General features: G+C 30.3%; 1 protein-coding gene across 2 annotated transcripts in view; it reads right to left on the bottom strand.

Annotated features, from left to right (window-relative positions):
• Positions 1 to 17,121, bottom strand: part of LOC142333775 (uncharacterized) — a 164,302-nt gene that overhangs the window by 51,390 nt on the left and 95,791 nt on the right. For both annotated transcript variants that reach the window (XM_075381289.1, XM_075381290.1), the window contains exons 9-13: positions 12,867 to 13,111; positions 11,030 to 11,266; positions 9,163 to 9,273; positions 5,034 to 5,259; positions 477 to 662 (exon numbers count right to left, since the gene is read on the bottom strand). In XM_075381289.1, the coding sequence (XP_075237404.1) occupies positions 477 to 662; positions 5,034 to 5,259; positions 9,163 to 9,273; positions 11,030 to 11,266; positions 12,867 to 13,111 (1,005 nt within the window). The remainder of the gene's footprint in view (positions 1 to 476; positions 663 to 5,033; positions 5,260 to 9,162; positions 9,274 to 11,029; positions 11,267 to 12,866; positions 13,112 to 17,121) is intronic.

Raw genomic sequence — 17,121 nt, 5'->3', positions numbered from 1 at the left:
AATAGTCGCTTTAATATTGGAAGGACAGGTAGAAGGAAAAAGTTGCGTAGGCAGGCCACGTTTGGAATATGTAAAACAAATTGTTAGGGATGTAGGATGTAGAGGGTATACTGAAATGAAACGACTAGCACTAGATAGGGACTCTTGGAGAGCTGCATCAAACCAGTCAAATGACTGAAGACAAAAAAAAATATATATAATTTAGAGCAACAGAAATAAAAATTATCTTCAGCTATTTTGAGGTTGGAAAACTTTGATTTTTTCATAATGCCACAGTTGCCCGATTTTCAAATTCATAAGCTCCCACATGAAAGACAAATTCTATCACTTCCAAGAAGGACAAGACAGTAATATTATATATAATACATATATAAATATTATAGTTTAATGTAAAAAATTACCCTTCGTTTGACAGTATGAGTAAATACAAAAAAAAATTTATTTTCATTTTTGATTCATAATATAATATTTCTTACCCTCTCGTGTAGCTGATTCAAACAAATCATTTTCCATCTTCTGTAAAGCAATGTTTTTATTAAGATCAAAACTTATGTCACTACTTACGACACAACTCAATTGAGGTTTAACTTTTTTATTCATAAATTCCTTTAGAGGACTACTTTTCTCACAGTTAACCAATGGATTATGCTTTTGATCATGTTCTAGAAAAAGATAATAACATTACCTCATGATAATACATAAAATTAAAATAAACAAGTACATAAAACTGAGTAAAAATTTCAACATACCCAATTAAAAAAAGACAATCATCTACAATACTGTAGTAATATAAATAGTTTTTATGATTATCTATAATTTTAAATTATAGTGGTAAATATATACATTTTGACCTACATAAACTTATTTATTTTATGCTTAATCACATGAATTGCAAACACAGTGCTTTTATTACAATCTTATTACCAGTTGGACATTGTTATACTTTACAGAGCTTACAGAAGAAATCTTTTATTACAATCCAGTTCTTACAATGAACCACTTATATATGAAATATAAATCATTAATATATCAATTATAATTAACAACATACAGCGATTATAAATGAAATATACACTTTCGAAAGCTTATTAAAAATTTATTTTTTAAGAGTTGATATGATTACTTGCATGATTATATAGAAACATTTTTTAAGTTTTTATTTATAAATATTCAATGTTGTAAATGGACATTTATTATTTATAAATGTCCATTTGCAACACAATAGCTGAATTCATCGCTGAACGGATAATTTCTGATCTGTAAGTCCCAGTGAGGTGAGCTCCGGCTTTTACAAAACGAAGTTGTCACTATTTTCCCCGAGTTGAAGCAATATCAAATTCACATAAATTACTCCGGTTACTGACCACTTTGTAAAAAAGAACAGCTCATACACCCTTTCATGAGATACAGCGCAAAACACATTCACTTTAGGGGAATTGCATATATGTTGAAAACTTTCTCTTCAGTTTTATGTGCAGTATTCTTACAAACATTATGTCTATTAACTTTTACACTAATGTGAAACATACATTCATCATCAAAAATTAGGTAATGAAAAAAGTCATCATCATTTTGCTGCAACTCCACACAAAAATGTTTATGTAAGACTTTATCGTTGACATTTAAAGTTTGTATTAACTATAATTTACACGGCGTCATTTTCAAATGTTTTCGCAGAATTATCCACAAAGTCAGTTAAAGAATTAGCAATTCTAAACTTGCTGATCTAGTCAATTTGTCTAGGCTATGTTGATACACATCTGTTCCATTCCTAGTTTGAGTCAGCTACTGCTACTCTCTAGTTTCTATTAGTGCTGACCTGCGAGCAAGTTCATACATTCATTCGAGTTAAGAATCCCGTCTGGCATGGTAATGTATTTCATCGTCTTATATGACATATTATTTAATTTTTAAACGAATTAAATTCAATTACCTAGAAGAACATTGTCTCATTCTTTTATCAACAATTAATACAGTCCATCCTAGCTCTAAAGACTTAACATCACAAACAATCGATTTATTCTTCTGAAACAGGAGGTCTCCAGCACTTTTCTTCTTACACAGACATCCTGTGTTTTTAAACAGTTTATTCCAGTCACAGACGGATTTTCTTGATGGTGATTTACAATATTTTTTTCTGAAACATCGCTGCATGACAGTAATGAAGTTTGTTTTGGTTAATTTGAGAATTTGAGCACACAAAAAGCTTTCTCTACCGCACTAGCAGCCATCTTGTCATACTGGTAACATGAGACATCAATCGGTGATTTTAGCAGCAGAACAGATATACCAACATAAACTAAAAAATTTTCTGTAAAACCATATCACTTACTGTGTTCATATACACCAAGTTAATTTTTTATAAGCTATCGAATGTGTATATTTCATTTAAAATTACCCTCTACATTCAGCATCAGATATTCCCCTGCAAGGTTGAACAATGTATATAATGCATTGCTTTATTACAGAAAAGGGTACATTAATCTTATGATTTCACACTGTTACTCGACTCTTTCCTATGGCTTAGATACATGTAAACCATCTCAAGTACAAGAGCCACCAGTCTTAATTGTTCTCTGAAAGTAATGATGTTCACTACACAACCAGTTGTTGTGATCAACAGATTGAAGACATCATTTATGTGACTAAACTTCACTTACATTTGATAGCAAGCAGATGTGAAACCACATACCTATTTGACCATTGTACCTATTTGGTACAATAGTCTTTTCGTGTTAACAGCAAAGTTTCATCAATGAAAAGTACAACAACCACTAACTAAGAAGAATTCATATACAAAATGTGATAAAAATAAGGAAAATTTTAATTTTTCTAAAAAGAATTTACTTCTTCTTTATTGATATTGTGCCCCTTCAAAGTAATCCTGAGAGTCATGATAGATTTATGCCAGAATTTCTTCCAATACTTAAAACATTTGAGAAAAGTATTTTTTGTTAGTCTTGAATTCAAATTTACTTTATCTATATTATTAAAAACTTAATCAGTGGGAACAAGAAAAAGTCACAGGATACCATTTGTAGAGAATATGGAGGCTGCAAAATCAGTAAGATGTTATTTTTATGCTAAATAATCACAAATTAATAGGTGAAGTGTTACTGTGCTGCAAAATCCAAGGATTGTTTGCCCGCATTTGTGGTAGTTTTCTTCAGATTACCTCAAGCAAATGATGTAAAACTGCTAAGTCATACTGTTTGTTGACTGTACAGCCTTGTAATAAGAATTTATAATAGATGATGCCATTGCGATTAAAAAAAAAAGAAAAAAGCAGGGTACCTTAACATTCGATCAAACTTATATTGTGCTTCTTTTCGACCAGTTTTCAAGGAAGCCAACATTAGGAAGCTGGACATTCATTTCAAGACCATTACCATACAATCATGTTTTCCTACCTCTTAGTCACATTTGAGTAATTCTGAGTCATCAGCAAAGTCAGCTAACATATGTTCTGCAATGTTTTTGTGATATTGTTTTTTAACAAAATGATTTGGTTTCAGGAAAAGTATAAGCACAAGGGAAGCGATTTTAGGCCTCAGATTAATAGTAGAAGGAAGATTAAAGAAAAACAAACCAACATACTTGGCGTTTATAGACCTAGAAAAGGCATTCTATAACGTAGACTGGAATAAAATGTTCAGCATTTTAAAAAAAATTAGGGTTCAAATACAGTGATAGAAGAACAATTGCTAACATGTACAGGAACCAAACAGCAACAGTAACAATTGAAGAACATAAGAAAGAAGCCGTAATAAGAAAGGGAGTTCGACAAGGATGTTCCCTATCTCCGTTACTTTTTAATCTTTACATGGAACTAGCAGTTAATGATGTTAAAGAACAATTTAGATTCGGAGTAACAGTACAAGGTGAAAAGATAAAGATGTTACGATTTGCTGATTATATAGTAATTCTAGCCGAGAGTAAAAAGGATTTAGAAGAAACAATGAACGGCATAGATGAATCCTACGCAAGAACTATCGCATGAAAATAAACAAGAACAAAACAAAAGTAATGAACTGTAGTAGAAATAACAAAGATGGACCACTGAATGTGAAAATAGGAGGAGAAAAGATTATGGAGGTAGAAGAATTTTGTTATTTGGGAAGTAGAATTACTAAAGATGGATGAAGCAGGAGCAATATAACATGCCGAATAGCACAAGCTAAACGAGCCTTCAGTAAGAAATATAATTTGTTTACATCAAACATTAATTTAAATGTCAGGAAAAGATTTTTGAAAGTGTATGTTTGGAGTGTCGCTTTATATGGAAGTGAAACTTGGACAATCGGAGTATCTGAGAAGAAAAGATTAGAAGCTTTTGAAATGCGGTGCTATAGGAAAATGTTAAAAATCAGATGGGTGGATAAAGTGACAAATGAAGAGGTATTGCGGCAAATAGATGAAGAAAGAAGCATTTGGAAAAATATAGTTAAAAGAAGAGACAGACTTATAGGCCACATACTAAGGCATCCTGGAATAGTCGCTTTAATATTGGAAGGACAGGTAGAAGGAAAAAATTGTGTAGGCAGGCCACGTTTGGAATATGTAGAACAAATTGTTAGGGATGTAGGATGTAGAGGGTATACTGAAATGAAACGACTAGCACTAGATAAGGAATCTTGGAGAGCTGCATCAAACCAGTCAAATGACTGAAGACAAAACAACAAAAAAAAACAAAATGATTCATGATTATTGATCGCAATGTTCTTCAGATTATAAATAATTTCTTCAGTTGTTGACATTTAAGGATGTCCAACCTTTTTTGAACAGTTTGAATTGCTCACAAACCTTTTTTATGGGGTAATTACAGAAAATGAAACATCAAATTTTGCTTGATTTCAATAATAGTTGTATTTTATGGTAATCCTTTAAAGTTTATGATTTTCTGATTACGTTTATCACAAGAATTGAAAAATTCTGGAAAACTTGAGAATCTGGTACAATAGAATAAGATAAAAAAACGAACCATACAAAGAGAAGAAAAAATATTTAAAAAAAAATATATTTATTTTTTTTACCTGAAATATGATGATGAGAATCAGATGACATTTTTGGACAGTTATCCTTCAATACACTGCAAAAATTAATATTATTGTATGTACTTTTGCGAATTTCATCTTCTAATAATCCTAATAACATCTTTGCTTGAGATGGACTGTGGCCTATATTTTTCTTGTTTAGAGATTTTCTTATTTTTTCAACAATTGAATACAATTTATATTTTTCATTTTCATCAATATATCCCTACAAGAAAGAAATATAAAATGAATAACTTGTTTTGAAACTTGTACACGCATAAGTTTTAATAATTCTAATTGAAATTGTTTTTTACTACTACCCATTATTAAATAGAAAATACCCATTATGATAAGATAAAAAGTAGAACTTAATCTAATCATTAATCTAACAATACTTAATTTATTACACTGGGGAACAAAAAATAACTTATTTTGATTTTTCTCCTAAATTCAAAAATTATATCAGTTTTTCTCCATCACGCACGGTTTTCAAGAGACAGTCATTTATACTTTCAAACATTTTAATACTTTCTGCATTCTTAACTACACAATATTCAAACACTTGATTCATCTAGAAAGTAAGAAATGTGATTTTCTACTACATTTCACCTGTAGAGCATTCCTCTTGATGGTCCAACAATTATCAGCCAGCATATTAGGATTCCATTTATCTTAATAACTCTTTTCCATAGCTAAAATTTCCTGATGAAATCTCTCCATGCTCATTGCTCACTGCACTAAGATTTTCCGGGAAGAAATTTAGGTGCGAGTACAGGAAGTGTACTTTTAAGGACATATTACAACCCAAATTTTTATAAGATCGTTGACAATATCATGGTAATTTTCCCCCTTTCAATTTCCCAAAAAAGTATGAGTAACATTTTTGAATGCTTGCCAAGCTGGTTTCTCCAGTGGATTCAATAGTTCCCCAAACTTTTCATCATGCATTAGTGATCGTATTTGTGGACTCACAAATATTCCTTCTTTAATTTTTGCATCACTAATTTTAGGAACTTCTGTTTTAAGTACATGAAACCAGGAGTATTGTCCATGGCCTTGACAAAATTCTTCATTAATCCTAGTTTGATATGTAACGGAGGTAGATACACATATTTAGGATTACACAATGGGTCATGTTTAACATTTTTTCGTGTTCAAACCATTCTTTTCTAATGAAATGGTTTTTTCTGTCTCTACTATCCCATTCGCACAAAAAGACACAGTACTTTGAATAACCAAACTGCAGAACAAGAATAAGTGCAATTACCTTCAAATCACCACAAATATTCCATTCATACACTGCATATTGAAGCTTTTCCGATATAAATTTAAAGTTTTCATGCGTTTCTTTCATACTAGTAGTGAGCCCTAGGTACTGATGGGAATTTATTACCATTTTGCAGAAGCACAGCTTTCAAACTAACTTAAGAGGAATCAATGAAGAAATGCCATTCTGTTGGGTTATGTTCATTACAAGGTGTCTCCATAAGAGAAGAAATGTAATTACAAAACACTAAGCCATTCTCTTCAGAAAAATAGTCTTTAAATTCAGAATGACGATTACGATAAGTACATATCTTTGTAATCTTTTGAAGAAGATTCCATCCTTTTAGCTGGAAAGCAAGCATTTCATACAGTTTTTTTAGATAATTTTACATCTCATATGAGACCACAATGAGATTTCTTGAATCAGTAAATGAGGAGGCTCAGATGAACTGCTTTGTTCAAAAGTTGTATCACCATAATCTGTTTCTTTTTCTTCCTTACTTCCATCAGACTCTGAACTCTCTTCATCTAATGTCACATGTTCTGGAGACTTTTGTATGGGAAATTCTTTGCAGTGCGGAACTGATCTCATTGCAGATTGCAAGTTAGGATACACCGCTGTTTTTTTGATTTTGACGTAATCCCTTTAATGTTTGTTAAGCAAAAGTAACTGTCAGAAGAGGGATTTTTGGGTTCCTTGCATGGAAAAATGGCGTGTACCATTTTTCCATGCAGTGAGAAGTCTAGAAAACATCGTAAACATTGTTGAACAAGTGCTTACTGATGACACCGATTTGCTCAAACCTGTCATAAGTGGTGACAAAAGTAGGTGTATGGCTATGATATCAAGACAAAGGCTGAATCGTCCCAATGGAAGTTCTCTGAGGAGCCAAGACCATCAAAAAAAATTTTCACGTCCAATATGAAGTTCCTTCTAACTACAATGAAAATTGTTCATCATGAATTCCTTCTGTAAAGTTATACATTTTTTGCTGAACACACAATGAAGTGTCATTATCAGCACCCAGACACAATATTACAATAAAAAAAACAACTTAAGGAAACCACACCAAACTTAAAAATAAAATATTAAATTAAACAGTAATATGAAACAAAAAGAAAACCAACAATTAAAACATATTAATGAAAAAATATTCTTGATAGAGTACAGCATAAATGTAAAGTTCCTATACTGTATGCTAAAGGCAAAATAAAACCACAATGAAGCAGAAATACTAAAATCCTAACTTAAAGTTACAAAATTACCACCTGGCATATGCCAGATGGTATAAATAGATGAAACACATTATAATAATAATCAAGTATTTAAATACAAATGCACAGCCTTAAGAAATAGCATGACAATTGACAAGATTATCATACTGTTCCCTAAAACATTACAAATGCTAGCCTCTAATTTAAATTTCTGACAAAATGCCACGTAACTGACATAGTCTACAATGACAAATTACCTCCTTTGATGATTATTCTGGCACAAAGAATTCCACAGTAGCAAAATGTTCTTGACTGAGCAAAGTTTATTGTTGATGGTAGCATTCCATTCACTCTGCCACTCATCACAAAGCATCCTCTTCAGAAAACAAAAAGCAAAAGGAGGCTGGAAACAAGCCTCTTTTATACAACCACCACAGCAGTACATGCTTTATGATTTTTTTACTTGTTTTATCAAGTTTAAATTGTTTTTATCAATTTATTTATACAAAGGTTAAACGTGTAACATAACATCAATTGTTCTAACAGTAGATTCTATTTTACTAACAAATAAACAATTTGTACAACTAGTTTAATATGGAAATATGCTTGACAAGGTAAAAATAAATCATATAAACTACGGTACCATTAAAATACTGTAAAAAATATCATAAGCTACAATATAAGAAATAAAATAATAACTTAACTACCAAGATGAAGTATTATACTGATACAGGAAACTCAGGAATACAGGATACAGGAAACTGATATCTTAAGTAAACAATAAATGAAAATTAATTATCATCTCCTAATAGCACTAAATACGAGGGTTATTTTTTTTCAAGGTCCGATTGGTCACAAAATTAAAAACACAGTGAAAATAAAAAAAATTTTATTTGAAACAAGTACCTACATAGTTACGCTATTTCTCTATGTAGTCACCACTCCGATTTAGACATTTGTCGTAGTGTAGTACCAACTTTCCAATACCCTCGTCATAGAACGGAGCCGCCTGTGTTTTCAGCTGGTCTGCACTTCAATGTCTGTGCCAAAATGTTGTCCCCCTAGCCAGCGTTTCATGTGAGCAAAGGGATGAAAATCAGATGGAGCCAAGTCCGGGCTGCATGGTCGGTGATTAAACACTTCCCAACGAAAACGCTGCAGGAGCTTCTTTGTTACAGCTGCAGTGTGCGGCTTCACCGCCTGCATCATGAACACCTGTACGTCCTCTTTAAAGTTCCTGCACCATTGTCGCACTTTGCTGTCACTCATTGAAGTTTCACTGTACACATTACTTATTCATCTATGAATTTCAGCTGCATTACACCCCTCAGCCTAAAGAAATCGAATTACCGCATGCACCTCACACTTGGCGGGAGATACTATTGTTGGAGACATGTTTAAGTGCTAGCTGCATGTTCAGAACTAAACGAAGTGATGCGGTATGATTGAAAGCCATACTAGAGACGCTGCACAACATGTATGCGCAAAGGTTCATATGATTTTTGCACGGTTTTTTATTTTGCGACCGATCAGACCTTGAAAAAAAAATAACCCTCGTAGAACAGTTAATGATACATTAAATTATATAATCTAAAATTTACAATACTTCAAACAAGTTTTTAAATTTCATATAATTAGGTTTGCTTACCAAAATATAAAAATATTCAGGCCAGCTTTCAATTAAATGAAATGGACTTATCCATGGTGATATAAGAAAAACTCCACGGAAATCACCTTTACATATTTCTTTTTCTACCGCCTAAAATAGTTAAAAAAATCATAACATAAAGTCATTTAAACAACACTTTTAATCTTAAACAATTCAAAAAACTTGTATTATTATTATTTACATATAAATCTGGGATTTTAGCAAGGTCAAAAATCTATATTAATCTCAAGTAAAAACATTATTTTCAGCTAATATAGTATTAAAAGAAATTAAAAAAGGTTTGCTGGATTTGGGTAAAAGTTAGGAGTTTCATTATAATTCCTTATAATTGAATTAATACAACCTGAATAATTTAAAGCCTGAACCCGTTGATATTTAAGGTAATTTTAACACAAAATTTGACTTTAAAAAATATATGAACGAGCCACAACATTCTCACTTTTTGTGTTTCTTGCAAACATCTTTTTTCATTTATTATTTGTTTTTTGGCCTTGCATGTATTTTAAATAAAAAATTAACATTCATGACAATAGCCACAACCATTCCTTACCAATACAAAAAAACGTGACAAACATCTCAAGAACTTTTGAAGAACCCCATGAGAAAAAACTTTTTAAACAATTTAAACCATGTTTAAACCAAACTGTTTAAACCATTATAAAAATTAACTCCAATTAATTCATTCCAATGAAGTTTTACCAATCTCCTTCTTTACAAAGCTCTAATATTGTTAGATATTAGCACAACAAGCACTCCACAATGCAGTTAATACTTAACCTAGAAGCAATGCCTTAATGGGTTTGCCAAAAAGATTGTTTTAAAACACACATTGTTATTTTAACAGAAAGCAAAGCTAACTGATACCATGCATATCTCAGATGTATTCAATGCGTCACACAGACAATGTAAACTAACAAAAAATGTATCCTTTTAGACAAAAATGAAAGAAATAATGTTCACACACACACACACAGAGAGAGAGAGAGAGAGAGAGAGATAGTGTGAGTGGATGGGTTGGTGGGTGGAGAGGTGGACGGGCAGACAAACGAACAGACATATAGATGGATGGACAGACAGAGGCATATAGAGACATCCAGAGAAAGAGGGAGAGGGACACAGATTCTCGCATGCACATGCCCACACACACACACACACATACACACAGTATTCAAAAAAGAAGAAAAAACTTAAATACCTTTTCAAATGTTAAAATATAAAAAAAATTAAATTAGGCAAAAGCTCCTTATATTGAAACGATCTATTGTTTTTTTCAGAATTTGCCATACCATAAGCGTCCACAAGTTTTCATAGGAAGACAATAAAAAAATTTTAAATAGAACAAAATAACAGTTGTAACTGCTCAACTAAAATGGTAGCCATTTAAAATTTACACAGCTATTTCAAAAGTAGTCTAGAGAACACTCAAGTAGTGGTCTCATACCAAAATATTGTTTTGAAATTGAAGCATTTGCTAAATTTAATTTGTAGTGTTTCACTTTTGAGAAGTTACTTAAATGGTAAATTGAAACAGACACTACTGTATACCATCAGAATTAATAATTTGCACAATTAATACTATTGTGGCATGTAACATACAAGATATTAATACCACCTGTTAAAAAATAAATATTAATTGAATGAAAGGATAAACAACCAATCAAATTATTGTTTTTTTTCAAGTTCTGTGAATTAGCTCTCCAGTAATAACCAAATTGATAACTTATAAAAAAATGGGTACAAGTGAAGGCAGAAAATACAGAGAGATTAAGCAATATTTGTTAATCAATCAATAACCAGGTAAAGTTTAAGTTTTCAAATTAACAAATTATAAAATACTAAAAATTACCTCATCAAGTAAAAGACCAAACTTAACCGCAATTTGTGCACCATATGATTGAGCATATATGAAACTTGGAACAGATTGTAAATATGGTTTTCTTTCAAAAAACTCAATTACTACTTTAACCAAATCAGTGGCAACTTGTGAACTGTTCGTACGATAACATTCTTTACAGTCATCATCCACTTTACTAAATCCAGTACCAGGTACTGCATCTATGTATAATACATGATAATCTCGCAACTATAAACAGAGAAAATAATTCTTATTAAATAGTTTATACAATCTGAATAAAAAATAATTAATTTTATTTAAAAATAAACTACGTGAAAAGTAATTTATGCAAAATGTTCCATAAATCGTATCTAACTCCTAATAAAATTTTAATTATCATGGATTATTTTAATTTCAACATAAAATATTTACACTACAAATTACACATTGTTAAATACTGGGATAACTCATGCATTTTAAAACGGGAACTAAACCATAAACATTTTAATCACATTAATGAATAAAAAATATTTGTATAAAAAATTACAGCCCTTTAAACATATTCTTTCACTGTCATACCTTGAAATGTCATACAAATGTGAAATATAACGGTTATTTATAAATTAACTTCTAGTCTAGTAATAAAAATAAATAAAAAAATGTGATTATATATATATATATATATAATTTAAACACTTGTAATGTTATATCTGCTTGTATATTCCATCTTCAAAGAACATCGCCACCAAGTACTTGATAATTTGTTGAATCCATCCATAATCTTGCTTTTTAAGTAAGTTGATTAGCTAGCCAACTCTACAAGTATGCGAACAGATGAAAATGACGGCTATAAAGAAGATGGTAAAAAATATGCCACTTAAATTTGTTTAGTACACATTTGTTTAGTGCTAGCGGCGATGTGAGGCCACGCATTGCTAAACCTGTCTTAATAAATCCCGCCAATAAAATTCCTATAAGTCTCAAAACAAGTAAACATCTTTTTTTATTTGAATTATTTTAAATTTTTGGGTTTGTTCACAGGTGTGTGTTTGTGCACTCACTTTTTGGACAGTTCTCAATATTGGTGAAACAAATCTATGTCTCTATCCACAGAAACAATACTGTCAAAAAATTCTGTCTATCAATTCTTTGAGTATTTTGGGAGATGATTACGAAACCATAATAGTAATTGAGGACGCAAAATAATCAAAAATATTCATATCCATCGAAAAATCCCAAAATGGCGATCATTAATAATTTCATAAAGATTAGTTTTATTAGATAACGTGTTAAGCCTTTTATGGTAACATAAACAGAATTATTCCTCAACTGTTCAAATCGGTTAATATACAGCCAAGATATAGCTGAAACCTTTTAATTGACCAGAAAAATTGTGCCAGTTTAAAACTTCCTTCGCTAACTGAATTAAAAATAATTTCAGTTATTAGTAATTATGATTAATATCTCAAAGAAAAAAAACCTTGGTTGAATTTTTATTAGAATGACAGATTTATATTAACAAAATTCTGATCATTTCTGTATGCTTTTAAAACAAATGATGAAGATTTGATTAAATAAGTGGTGAACATCAATACTACAAGCAATTTTTTCATTTTTATTTCATAAATTTCCATTAATTTATTCAGACATTAATATATTCATTTTTCATTTTGTTACCTTTCATTCCAGTGGATATCTAAGTGCATGTAAAAATCCTAATAAAATACCACAGGTTGTAATATTGAAAAATTCAAACAAGACTTTTAGCATTATAATCAAATAATACACCGAACGGGAATTATAAAAAACTTTAAAAAAATTTATAACAAAACTGAATTTAAATAATTACCATAGAATTATTTCTGTGTATTCCATATTCATTAAAAGGTCCAGATTCTAAAACAGCAATTGAACATCCAGACATTTCTGGAGATCCGGGAACAATAATTAGAGGAATTACAGAAGTTGGGTCATATGGATCTTCACCTGCCGTAAATGATTCAAAAAACCAATAAAAAATACTTGCACCATCTACTTTTATGTATCTGAACTCTTGTTTGTAATAACGATAACCTTTCTTACATTCAGAAGATTCTGAAATAAAGAACGATAAATTTATTAAGAAAGATTAATTTGGGTACTTACATATTAATGCGACCGCAGCTACGGCTTTATTTAAAACAAAGTAGTCAATCGGATTTCGGTGGCAAATGGGTCGATATAGAGTTTAACATAAATAAATAAATATTTATTTTATAAATATAATTTAACCAAACTTAAATAAATTCAGTAATTATTGCAATTTGATTATTTAAATAATAAATAATTGCAATAATTACTGAATTTATTAAATAAATACTCAAAAAATTACAGTGTTAATTAGTCAAGGTTAGCGAGCGAAGCGAGTGTAGGTTAAGTTTGGTTAAATTATATTTATAAAATAAATAAATATAAATAACCATTTATATTCTGTTTTGAATCTGTTTCGGCCCATTTTCAACCGAAATCCGATTGACTACTTTGTTTTTAAATAAAGTTGTAGCTGCAGTGGCATTAATACATAAGTACTTTAATTTGTTACATTTAGTTTTAGTACATCATTTCATTTTAAATCAAATAAAAAACACTTTATTCTTCCTTCCATGAAAGCTAGCATAGAGCTCTTAACACAATATAAGGATAGTATGTTATTTAAGGATAGTTAACACTACCCTTAATATAGTTACACTATAAAGATATATATATATTATCCTATTATAGTTACACTATAAGGATAGACTAATAAGGACTAACAAGATTTATGACTTTCATAAAATAATTTACGATATTTAATTTACTTCTAATGATAAATCATAAACAACATGCACTAGATTTTATAATTAGATATATATACCAGTAGATAGTATGAGAGGTAACAAATATTAATAACTTTCACCATCGGCTACTAACATACAATCAGATGCCACCCACTGATTAGAAATTATTATTGAACCCGGTGCAATGTGCACTAGTGTAACTAGTTATAACATATCTGCAAAATGATTATCTACTGCAAACATGAAACAATCTTCTACTTCTTGCGATGGATTCTGTTGAAATTGTTCTTCTTCCTTATAAACAGAGACTTTTTGATCTCTACTCTCAGATCCAGCCACTGATTACACGATTCAACCGTAGTAGCTTCTTGACACACCATTCCTGTAGGTAATTTCTCCAGTCAACAACTCTGCTGTGAACGATATTTAATTCACATTCATAGAATGCATCATTTCACAGCTCCAAGAATAAATAAATGGTAAAATTTTATCAAGGCTTAGTTTAGAGCCCTGCAATTATGTATGCCAATAAATTTCTCTTTTAGTTGGTTTTCATCATCTTCGTTATACTGCCCCAGTTTATTGAACATCATTACCACACGATTTGTATTACATTTACTGCTACACGTACAAAAAGACTGTATGAACGAAATTTATACTCAAGTTTAAGTACATTCCTCTCTAATTAAGATAATCTTCACTAAGAGGTTGGGATTAATTATGATTATCTTGTTAGACATTAAGAAGCATGTTCATACTTTTCTGATTACACCATCATACTGTGGGTACTGTTATTAAGACAATTAGAAATTAATTTTTATAATTACATTAATACATAATAGTTTTATTTGAGCAATGTTGTACTGCTGTTGTAATTACAATTCGGTATTGTTATGGATCTTCCAGCAAATGTGTTTGGATTGTTTGTTTTTTCAAGAGACAAAATTAATTGTGTTTGTTTAAACAATTTGGTATTTTACAAGAACATAAACTGTGTAATCATGGGCATAACATTGTGTTAAAATATTTTGAATGACCAAAAACTGTGGAGATCCAAGAAAAGGCAGTGCTGAGTTGATATAAACAATGGGGCCTGATGCGTGGATGCAGGGCTCAAAATTATTCCTTGATAAAATGTTACCATTTATTTATTTATGGAGCTATGAAATGATGTCTTCTGTGAATATTAATTAAATATCATTCACAAATAACTGTCGGCTGGAAAAATTACCTACAGAAATTGCGCGCCTAGAAGCTTTCAAAATCAAATCGTGTATTGGTAAATTGACAAGTCTCTATTCATAAGGAAGAACAACAATGTCGACAGAGTCCCTCAGGAAAAAAGGGTATTTGGAGGACTATATTATAAAATAGGGGGAATGTTTCATATTCATAGTAGATAATGTTCCGCAGAAATATTATAGCGCACAATGCACCAGGTAAAATAATAATTTCTGATCAGCGGACAGCATACAATGATTAGTATATGTAATTTGAACAGAAATTATGTGCAAAATATTGTGAACCATTTGCAGAATTTCATTGATCTACTTACAGGGAATCATACTAAAAAAATTGAATAACTAATGGGGAGGGGAACCAAAAATAAAATCGGTTGTATATCATACATAGCAAGAAAATTTCTGGACAGCTAAGTTATGAGAATTCTTGTGATGGAAAAAGTGAAAATAAATAATCTTGTGACTCAAACAATTCTGGAAGATACTGCGGTTTTTGCGCATGCATTAAATATCTGTGTTCATATATAATCATAAGCTCACCAGGTTACTCGTTAACTCACAAATCAGGTTATAATCACAAATCAGTTGTTTAACAGCTGATTTTCAAAGTTGAAGGTTCTGAGATCTGAATCCTACTAAAGGCTAGTTACTTTTATATGAATTTCAATACTAGACAGTCAATACTGGTGTACTTTGGTGGTTGGGGTTCAATAAACCACACGCCTCAGAAATGGTCGGCCTGAGTCTGAACAAGACTACACCACCTTTACATGCTATACATATTATCTTCATCTCATAAGGCTAAGGAGTGGTTACTCATTGTTCACTAATTGAACAGACTGCAACATACACATTAGGAAATAAAAAATACCTAATAATTCAATATTCCAGATATTATTACCTCAGTTTCAGCTTTTGTTAATTAATATAATTTATCATTTTAATTTGCATATTTTTTATTAATTTCTTTTAAATATAAAGTAACCATCTAAGAATTTTTACATATTTTTCCAGAAATACTTGTGCTATTTGCTGCCAGAAATACACACAAAATAAATGGGGATTGGATAATGGAGGAAAACCATTTTTTGTTTTTACTATCATGTTATAAAATCACCATAAAATGATTTGTGTTTATTGTTGGTAAAAAATTTTAATCGCTGAAGGCTGAATAACCTAGTAATTGCACAGTAAGTAAAAAAACACAATATTGATGCTAGAGTTATAAAGATGTTAAAAAAGATGGAAATTCTACTCTAAAAGTGTTGGTAATAGAATAACTTTTCTTGAAACTTAATCCAGATTCCCTCATATTGAAAAAAAAGTATAGAATAAATTATTTTAGAAAAGAAAGATTAAAGTACTGTTATATACATGAAATTCAAAAATAAGATTTGTATCAATACTTCACAGCTAATCAGATGAATTATTTTACATTTATGCTACTGACTCAAACATCAATTACAAACCACTTCCAACCATCTATAATGAAAACTATTATTTAAAAGAAAATAGACTTTAATATGGTATTTAATAAATATTTCATTACACTTTTAATAACAAAATTAATTCACAATCAGGTATCTCTTTTGTTAGAGAATTATAACTATGCATCAATGGTGCATATGTAAAACAAATTGTTAGGGATGTAGGATGTAGAGGGTATACTGAAATGAAACGACTAGCACTAGATAGGGAATCTTGGAGAGCTGCATCAAACCAGTCAAATGACTGAAGACAAAAAAAATGGTATTTCAATGGTATTTCAATAAAAATATGTACCACAAATTATATTTATATAAAACTTACCACAAACTGAAAAATAAATAAAAAAGATAAATTGGATCACCAGCAACATTTTTCTTGTAAAATATGCAATCGTAATTTACTTTTTTTTTACACGTTTATTTTTCCACATTTATTTTTTATTATTAAATAGAAATTTTAAAATAAGCTGCAATTTATATACCATTCCAAAGTCATATTATATACATAAAAAAAAGTTCTTAAAATTTAGAAAAAAAAAATTATCTGTAACAATTATCAT

Source organism: Lycorma delicatula, chromosome 13, assembly GCF_047948215.1.
Source record: "Lycorma delicatula isolate Av1 chromosome 13, ASM4794821v1, whole genome shotgun sequence".
NCBI lineage: Eukaryota > Metazoa > Arthropoda > Insecta > Hemiptera > Fulgoridae > Lycorma > Lycorma delicatula.
Note: the sequence above shows the minus strand (reverse complement) of the source record. Positions and strands in the feature narration are given on the sequence as shown.